Raw genomic sequence first — 10,218 nt, 5'->3', positions numbered from 1 at the left:
CACACACACACACACACACACACACACACACACACACACACACACACACACACATTGCGTTATCGCCTTCCTTTTCCTTATTCTGGTGCCTGTTGACAATAATGAAGCAGAGCTCAGAGAGCTTTTCAATTAAATCTATGTTTGGATATGTCAAATTAGAGAAGGAATAAAAAAACAAAACAATAATAATAGTAATAATAATAATGAAAGCAAAACAGAAATTTCCCCTGGATATCTTCTTATTCGAATGTGAAGAAGAGTAGGCCATCCACTGAGTTCAGGTCGTAAGTTCACTGCAACTGCACAAATTTGAGCAACTTTAAAGTTAACTTTAGTGTTTTCATTTATAGTTGAACTAATTCAGAAATTACAATTTTAATAAAACAACTGCATAGAAACAGATTAAATGTCAAGCATTATGTATTTATCTGTGTGTGACACATACTTGCGCCACATAACTCACAATCTACATAGCTCTGTATCAGTAGCACACAAAGTATGCACACCACTGGTACAAAACAGGAAAAGGTGTCATATCTCCAGAGTAAACCAAGTTAACGCAAAAAAAGTAAACTGAAAATGTATCACAATTTCTCCACTAGACTACTCTAAAAAGAGTTTTCCTCTCAAAAGTAAAGAGCCAAACTTCTACAATCAGTTCAGGCCCTGAATATCATCCCAGGACCCTCATTATTGTATCAATAGTAAATATATGATTACTGTTTTATATAAATGGGTTCTTACTTTGAGTTTTTGTGGTGGTGCTTTAATGCAAAACTGCAAATTTGTGTTGCAAATAGTCACTGTCACTCTGTGAGCGTGAAAAATCATCCAGCTTCCTGAAAGCACAATTTGGTATCAGTTGTCGTAACACTGCAAAGCCTGAAACTTCTTACAAATTTACAAATCACAAGCCACAGTAGAAAATGTGAGCATCTGTAGGCCCAAATAATAAAATGAATTATTTAATTATTTTTATTTAAAACACCAAGACTCATTTCAGTCTTGGTGTTTTAAGTTTTAGTTTTCAGTCTTGATGATGCCTCACTCACCACAGGTAATGTGATAAAGATGCTGTCATTTTCCTTCTACAATTGTGAGGATGTCTGTTATGAAATAGGCCTGTTACTAATATCCTCTTGTCACCAAATGAAGTACTTTTAGTTTTATTTACCACCAAACAATCCAGATCAAAAATTATTCAACAAAACATATACCTTTCTTTCCCCCTTTTTTACAATTATTTTAAATTCACTTACTAAAATATTTTGTCAGCTGATCAGAAATGATGTAACTTTTAACCACTACTGCCTTAACTTAGCTAAACTCGATGGTGACCATGGGGTCAGGTTTTTGTTCTTTTCCCTTCTCCTAGCAACAGGCTTGTCTCACCAACAGATCTTCTTCTGGCTGCTTCCATTAGGGTTTAGCACATTTGTCTCCATCTCATCCCATCTCTAGCATCCTCCTCCGTCTGCATGTCCTCTTTCACTATATCCACGAATCTTCTCTGCGATCTTCCTCATTTCCTCTTGCCTGACATCTACATATTCCAGTCCAGTATATCTGCTATCCCTCCTCTGGACGTGTTCAAACCATCTTAAACAGCCTGAGTTGTCCATCTGATAAACTAATTTCTAATTCTGTCCGTCCTGGTCACCCCCGGCAAAAACCTAAACTTCAACTTTCCAAACCTCCAACTCTTTTCTTCAGTTCCACCATCTCCAATCCATACATAACAGCAGGCCTCACTATGTGCTATTCCTTTCACCCCTGATGCTCACCTGCTCCAACCTGTGTGCACTCTCTTCTTCATCACTCATGTGTACTGTCCATCACTTTGGCTGGTTGATCCCAGGTATTTAAAGTTGTCCACATTCACTATCTCTACACTTTGCATCTTCACTGTTACACCTGTTCCCCTTTCATTTGCACACGTGGTATGTTGCTTTACTTGTACTGACTGTTTTCTTCTTTTCTAAAGAGTATACCTCCACCTCTCCAGGTTCTCTTTCATCTGCTACCTAATGTCACTACTGATCACAATGTTGTGATCAAACATCATAGTCCACAGAGACTCCTGCCTGACAGCATCATCATCTGTCATCCTACTTATCACCATTGCAAAGAACAACGGATTCAGAGCCGATCCCCGTTGTAATCCATCAGTCTCCTATCGCACACCTCACCACTGTCTCGCTGTCCTCATGCATGTCTTGCACCACCCTCACGTTAGTTTCTTGGCACTCTCTGTTTCGTCACATCCTCAAAATACACACTGCAGCTCCTTCTGACCTTCTCAATACTTCTCCATCAACACCCTCAAAGCAATCATCGCAACTGGCAGTCTCTCGGCATGAAACTAAACTGTTCGCTAATTGTCACCTCTCTTCTTAATGCAGCTTAATTCAACTTTATCCCTCTGTGGTTACTACAGCTCTGCACATACACGGTACACTTCTTTTGCCTTCCTTAAGTTTCTTACTGACCTGGATTGTGTTAAACAATCTGGCCAAAAAGTCGACTACCCTCTCCAACCAACGTAAATTCTTTGCCAAATCAAACACATGGGTCATTAACAATGTGATTTACTATCTGGCCAGCAGATGGCAACTTCAAATTTTCAGGTTTTATCATGCTTTCAATTCGCAGTCGTCAATTTGTATTTCCAAATAAGGCGACGCAGTTTAGCAAATAAATGTATACTTAAAACTCCACATACTAGTTATGGAACCTACAGATACAACAGTATAGAATACGTAAAAAAGGAGAAATACAGTTTTTGTAGTTTTTCCCTCACATCTTCATTTATTTGTTTGTTTTGCTTACCCGTTGATAGCAGGCTATACCACTACCAAATTTGGAAGCTGCTATAAGTCAAAAGAGAAGCGACAGAACGAAGAAAAGCATGATTAAGGTCCTTGTAGAACCCGGTCCTGCAAAATGCAGTTCTTCTACAACATCAAGCGATAAATAATTTATATGAATTAGCAATTTTCCGATAGCACGTGAATGCACCACACAGGCAGCTCTCCAGTTTTGTAAAGGTTTGCACTACGTTTGTGTGGGGCGGAGAGCTGGAAAGTTGGTACAGTGTGTGCACAGTTGCTAAACAAAGTGGCCATACAGCTCATTTTTCAGCGACCTGGCTGGTAAGTATATTGTTTAAATTTTGCTGTTCCGCGCTGTCTATAGTTACAAATGGTTCATTATGAGCATGCACTAATTATCCCGAGTAATTACCTTTTTCATTATTCCACTTTCAAGCACGCTTAAATGGTACGTTGTTTTTATATGCTATTTTAATGTGGACTTAAGTTTCAATTAAAAAAAAAAACAGACGATCCCAAAATACTTATTATTTTGCAGGTTAATGTATTCCAGAACTCATAAATTCGATAAAAAGCAGGAAGTTTATTACGATGATATTTAAAGGTGCCGCTATAGTATTTCTGTAATACTCCAAGCTGCGCTGTTATCCTTTCAAAATAGATTACAGATCCAAAATATTCTTTGTGTGCACGTGTTGATCATTCACATGTTATTCTTCTTTGCCTTATCAGATAACTGTAACGCGTTGATGCGTGTTCTGTGTTCAGATATGCCTTCTTGGAAAAGTGAAAAACATGCTTCACACAGCTTCTGGATGCAGTTTATCGAAGCTCTGGTGGTTTTCTCTCTGTGTGCCAAAATATGTGGATGCTCTGACGTAGATGAATTGATGTCCACATATCCACTGATTGATGGGTAAAGTGTGCTTCATACATACAAGATACATAAATTATCATAAATTAAAATGTCCCTCAATTTTGTATCACCCACTATCCCGTCTCTCTGTCAGTCACAATGACCTCGCTCTCCAGTTGAGGATTCGTCACAACAACTACCTAAGCCAAGTTGACCTTCGTAACCTCTCCAAAGTATCCACAGACATATCCCGTTTCAAAGCAGGCCATGTGCAGACACAGGTATTGCAATTTCACAAGTGTTCACAGCGCAATCTGGAAAAAAAATCCATCTACATCTGAGATTTATTGGTTAGTAAAATGTGTCTAATGTTCTGTGATATGTTGTATCAGATGTTTGCTGTCTACGTACTGTGTGGTGCTCAGCAGAAGGATGCTGTGAGGCTTACTCTGGAACAAATAGATGTGGTGAGACGTATGTGCACTGAGTACCAGGAGTTTGAACTGGTCACATCTGTCCAGGGTATTGTACACTTTCTTAATAATAATAATTAACTATATTTCTATGGCACATTTCTAAACCAAAGTTATAAGGTGTTTCGCAGTATTTACACAAAACATTGGTTTAAAAACTATTCAAAATGCATGAAAACCCCTTGGTTTTAAGCTTGGACTGTGGAACATGTAGAAGTAATCGATTCTCTGATCTATTAGACGTTAGGACTTCTAAAATAGAAAGTGCAGCTTCACTGTGAAGTGATTTAAAAGTAATCAGTGGAAATCTTAAATTGGACTCTGTAGTGAAGCTAGTGTAAATCTGCAAGGACTGGAATGGCATGTTCATCTCACCAAGTGTTGGTGAGTAGTACTGCTGCTGTGTTTTATAGATGGTTCACTCCTCCAAACTTTTAGGCATGTAAACAGTGAGTTGCAGTAATCTAATCAGGGGGAAATGAGGGTGCAGATATAAGGTATGCCGTTATATTATTCATAAGTACTGGTCTGAGTTATGCAACAAATATTTCACAACACAAGACTAGTCTGGACTTTTGATATGCTGTTTGAAATTAAGTTGTTGATCAGAAATACTCCCCTAGACCTCCAGCAGATGATTTTAGGTCAGTGAGTCATCGTTCAAGGTCAGCAGGGCGACTATAAGAATAATCATCAGGACCAATAAGAAGAACAAGAACTTTAATTTTATCCCATCCTTAATGCCAGTAAAATAGGAATGAATGAAGTCTAGATTTTTGTGTTCTCCAGGATTAAATGACTCATTCTAACTGGCAGACATTGACATAACAATGGTCAGATGCTTGTGTATAATTACAAATTACTTAGCCAAGTGGTAACAAATGTAAACTAAACAAAATAGGCCCTTGGACTGAGTCGTGGGAGAAACTCGATGAGCTAAAATTAACCACAGTGATTCTAAATACTCTGTTTGATTGGATTAGAACTATTTGGGTGCAGTTCCACCTAACCCAAGCTCATTTCTGAGTCTGTTGAAGAGAAGGATGAGGTAATATGAACTGTAAAATTTCCAGGGTCCACACTCGTTAAAATGTCATAAAGTGATTTCTGTAATGTGATGTTTTTCTAAAGCCAGATTGGAATAAATCAGATAAGAACTTCCTACTAACTACTTTCTCAAGAAATTTTGAAACTAGAGGTTATTTGGAGATAGTCATTTCCTTAATGTTTTTAGGTTACTAGATTACTGTTTTGAAATGTATCTTGTTTGTTTGTTTGTTTTTCTAAAATATGATGGTTACGTTAGCTTGCATTTCTGTAACCAGATGAAAAGTAGAACTGATAACTGAAGGTAATGATGTCCAATTATGTGTTTATGTGCTTTGTATGTGGGCCTGTCATTGCAGAGCTAAAAGATTCTAAGGACAAGGGTAAGATAGCCTGTTTAATAAGTATCGAAGGAGGCCACTCTATTGACAGCAGCCTTCCCGCCCTGCGGATGTTTTACCAGCTTGGAGTCCGCTCCATGGGTCTCACGCATTCTTGTAATACACCCTGGTAATAGGAAAAGACTTTATACAGCATATATTTTACAGTATATCTAGTACTTTGTATTTAAAAAGTCATATCTCGATCTTTTCTTAAATGATCATTTAAGCAATAAATTGGGTTTTGAATAGAAATTCTATTTTATCAAATACGTAGCATTGGCTCTGTAATGGTCTATTGCTACATAGCAACTTTAAAGCAGGAACTACTGAGCTACATTTAATCTAAGAAGTATTTGTTTATAGAATAGGGAAGATAGAAAGGTGAAACATATTTACATTTTCACCTCGACATCCTTTTCTTTTATGCAAATTAACCTATATATGTCCTCTCTCAGATATCTCACATTGACTATAGCTGTGGGTATCTGAAGCAGTTCCCTTCAGATACCCAAAGTAATTTTAAGTAATTACAAACAGGAGAAGAATAATTTGCAGCACTTGTGACATTAAAATACATATATTGTTTCTATGCAGGGCTGAATCATCCTCAACTTTTTACCCTGTATATAAGAGGGAGAATAACAGCCTGACATCCTTTGGGAAGGTAATTCTGAGTTTCAGTAACATTAGCCACAGCTGTATTTCATTATCTCACATTCCACAGAGTAGTATGTCAGCGTGCATGCCAGTTTTGCCTGACCCTTTTTCAGAAAGCATAAAACATATCAGTCCTTCCATACTGTATTGAAGAAATAAGAGAAATTCAGTTGTTGACATAAAACTGTATTAACTAAGTAACTATTATGACTATTATAAAACTACTATGCATTATTGTTGTTGTTATGTTTGCATTAATAGAGATTGTATAGTTATTGTAACTTGAGAACCTTCTAAATAAAATGAACCTCATTACTATTAGAATTTGGGAATACTGTGCATACTAAATCTTCTCCTGATAGGAAGCTGTGGAAAGAGAATCTCTGTTAACCCAAACTGGACTTTTCTCATTTAATAACTCCTTGTGTATTACTGGAATATGGTAATATATTATAGGCAGCTTATTTAAACATAGAAAACATCTTTATTACTCCTTTCCCATTCAGATCTCCGTCTCAACAGCAAAGGGCAGGGACACTCTTGATTGTTATCTGCATGAGTGTTTTCTAATAGTTTACATGTAACAACATCCTCTCCTCTGAATAAATGACTTCCTTCCTGATGCCACCAAAATGTTCTTAATTGTGTTTTTGAGGTCGTAGTCGAGGAGATGAACAGACTCGGAATGATAGTGGACCTCTCCCACACCTCGTGGAACACATCCTTTGCTGTTCTGAGTCACTCTAAGGCTCCGGTTATTTTTAGCCATTCCTCTTCCTACTCCATATGTAACCACAGCCGCAATGTTCCTGACAATCTGCTACTTGAACTGGTGAGAAATACAACCTTAAAAGTAATTGCTTGCCTTCTTAACCGCTTGATTAAACAACTGTCTGATCAGTCACATTGATGACTGGCTCATTTTAATTGTGTCTCTTTATGTGTATATCTAAAGAAGAAAAACTGTCAGACAATTTTTGTAATGGTTAGGCTTTTTGTGTATCAACAGCATAAAACATTTATGAACAGATTTCCACCATTAGAAATTATTCAGTTTTCACCCACTAAGAGTTATTGATTTCAATCCTAAGGCTTTATTTGCACAATCAACTTAATGCATTTCTTCTGTCTTTATGTCGTTCTGTGTTCTCCATGATTTCCTCAGCCATCTTTAGCTCTTGCCATTTCCCCTTTACTTGCATACACAGACAGGCACCAGAACGTGATCTCACAGGATGAAATAAAAGTACTATAGTGAGGACCTATTAATGAGAATATCAGATTGTTTACCCTAACAATGATAGTCATTTTCCTCCCTCTACTTTAAAAAAAAATGCTCATACTGGTTAATGACAGGCTGATGTTCAAGAATTCAAGCTGTGTGTAAGCCTACTGTCAACAGTGTCGGGGTAATTTCAGGCTCTTTTTTTAAACTGAGAATATTCTTTTCTTCTTTCTATTTATTAATCAAGTTGAAAAATAAATAGTATCAATACTTACATTTTATCATAGCCACGAATTTGATATTTCCACATGTTTTTTTTTTCTGTGTGATTACTCATACACATAAGCTCAGTAAATCATCATTTGAACAGGAAGAACTAGATAAAACAGTTCTAAAACCCTCTTGACTTCTAGTCTTATTGTTTTTCTTTTTGGGATCTGAGTGGCATCTCGATATGCCAGACATAATAATTTACACTATATGCAAATGAAATGATTAAACAATAACTTTTCTGTAGAGTGTACACATGCATAGATTATTTTACTCTGTTTGGTGGCATTTAACCCTTTTCTCCACGCCTGGTAATGGCCCTGTGTGTTTTTGTTTCAGAAAAAGAACCAAGGGTTGATCATGGTGAATCTCCACAACACATTTGTTTCCTGCAGAGATGAGGCTAACATCTCTCATGTGGCTGGTGAGCTGTCCATCTGGAATGGATGTGTTTTAAATGTGCAGTTTGTATTTCTTATATCTCAGTTTATACATTATTCCACTTATTTTTACAGACCATTTTGATTACATTAAGAAATTGATTGGAGCTGAATCAATAGGAATTGGAGGGGATTATGAAGGTGCTACAAGGTAAGAAATCAATTTGCAATAACCAGATAACACAAATTATTAGCTAAACAGGTAACTGTTTGTTTGTAATTGTTGTGGTAAATGTTGCAAACAGAAAATCCATGCAAGATACCTTAAATCTTCTTTATATTCTATAGTCATGATGAATGAAAAGCTTTTGAAACAAAACAAAGCTAATACTAATAGGCAACACGCTTGTCTGAGGCACTCTGCAGACAGATTATTTCAAAGGCTGTTGTTGAGCCAAATCAATTGTGTGGTTTTTGTTTGCTTGTCATGATATCAGCAATTTAGCTGTCCAGTTGTCAACAGACTGAAGTGGGTTAAAAATCAATAACTTTATACCTCTAATAGGCATAAATGGAGGCTGCTATGCTGCGGTAGATTTTCTGCAAGATGGTGGATATTAGGTTATTGCTATGCATACAGAGGGGTGACAAATTTAAGGAAAATCAGAATCAGAACTTTTAACCCCTACAGTGAGAGGATGCAGTGACTCTGTTGTGCTGCTGGGTGCAAAGTGCGCAAAGTCCTCTTAAACGGAATTGTCTTAAACAATCAGTATCAGGTAGTTTTGTGATGAAACAAAAGAAAAAAAAAAAGCTCATTATTGAATACTGCAATTAATATAAAAATGCCATGAATCATACCCCATGTCTTTAACAGTGACCAAATTTCTTCATTGCCTTTTGGAGCTTTTGTTCCAGCCTGTTACAGCAAACTTTAAATAAAGGAATATAATAAAGGTTAAAATTCTTCCTGACCCATTGACTTGAAGAGTCGATGCCAAGGCTCTTCTTGCAGAATTCTTCAGCCCAAAATCTTATTAGAACTGAGAATAAAACAAATCATATTTCTGTGTTTACTTTTGTAATTCCACGTGTGTCAAAGGTATGAAACTAAATGTATTTAGCAACACCATAATTTTCAGAATGAGGGATCTGCTTCTACAACGTTTTGCCTAAAAATAATAATTTGAGAGTAATTTTGTTTTCATTTTGGTTAAAAGCTTCCCTCATGGGTTAGAGGATGTCTCAAAATACCCAGCCCTAATCCAGGAACTGCTGAGAAGAAACTGGACTGAGAATGAGCTGGCTGGTGTCCTTCGACATAACTTCTTGCGTGTGTTTGAACAGGTTGAGAGGGTGAGCGAGAGAATACATTTATATAACGAGAATAGGTGGTGAAAGATTCATGAGTTTAAGTATTTTATATGTTGGCATACTCTATTTCCTTCCTTTATTTTCACCAAGGTCCGTGATAAGTTGAGTTCAAACCTACCAAGTGAGGTCCAGATTCCATTTGAAGAGGCACACAACCCATGCAGGCTAGTCCTTAGACGTCCAGACCCAAAAAGCCTGCCCTCAGATCAGTCCTCTGGAGCAGAAGGTGGATTACCTGGTCTGTTAATCCTTGCCACAGCTCTGGTGCTTTCCAGAATATTTTTGATTGAATGAATGAATATTAACAATCTCAGTTCAGCCGTATCATTCTTTTGAAGTTGTATAGAAAGGAGTACACAGAAAGGAGTGTCACAGTGCTGCACGTCAGTGGAGATTAGGAGGAATTTAATGACTTTAATGTCTAACCTCATTTTTGCTATAATTAAAATGCAAACTCCTGTACATACGTTAATCGATTAATTAAAAATTCAGAAGATGTCTGAAAGAGACCTCTTGGTTTTATCTTCTTTTTTTTTCTTTTTTTAAAATTTACTATTTATTTTGTTATTTAGTTGGCAGAACATTTTTTTCATGATGTCCATAGAAGATTACGAAATATAATAGAATGATAAACTTGATAAATATAACTTTAGAGATTATACTTTGTATCTAGGATTGACTAGGAAACAGCTTAGAAGCTGAGGTTGTCTACTTAAGTTTAT

The 10,218-nt window shown here is 36.8% G+C and overlaps 1 protein-coding gene across 2 annotated transcripts; it reads left to right on the top strand.

Annotated features, from left to right (window-relative positions):
• The first annotated feature begins 3,038 nt into the window (after nt 1-3,038).
• On the top strand, nt 3,039-10,005 carry dpep2 (dipeptidase 2). 2 transcript variants are annotated; one of them, XM_005912938.3, is made up of 11 exons: nt 3,039-3,152; nt 3,564-3,747; nt 3,842-3,968; nt 4,080-4,209; nt 5,567-5,717; nt 6,185-6,254; nt 6,903-7,079; nt 8,082-8,166; nt 8,258-8,333; nt 9,343-9,478; nt 9,587-10,005. In XM_005912938.3, the coding sequence occupies exons 2-11, from the start codon at nt 3,581-3,583 to the stop codon at nt 9,788-9,790; spliced, it is 1,323 nt and encodes a 440-aa protein (XP_005913000.1). In that variant the 5' UTR covers nt 3,039-3,152; nt 3,564-3,580; the 3' UTR covers nt 9,791-10,005. The 2 variants fall into 2 exon arrangements, with proteins under 2 accessions (XP_005913000.1, XP_005913001.1); XM_005912939.3 differs by having other exon boundaries at nt 3,044-3,152; nt 3,600-3,747.
• Nucleotides 10,006-10,218: the final 213 nt, after the last annotated feature.

The sequence above is a fragment of the Haplochromis burtoni genome, unplaced genomic scaffold (assembly GCF_018398535.1).
Source record: "Haplochromis burtoni strain Fernald_Lab_line unplaced genomic scaffold, NCSU_Asbu1 Contig_2, whole genome shotgun sequence".
Taxonomy (NCBI): Eukaryota; Metazoa; Chordata; class Actinopteri; order Cichliformes; family Cichlidae; genus Haplochromis; species Haplochromis burtoni.
The sequence above is the reverse complement of the archived record's forward strand: the minus strand, read 5'-3'. Positions and strand labels throughout refer to the sequence as shown.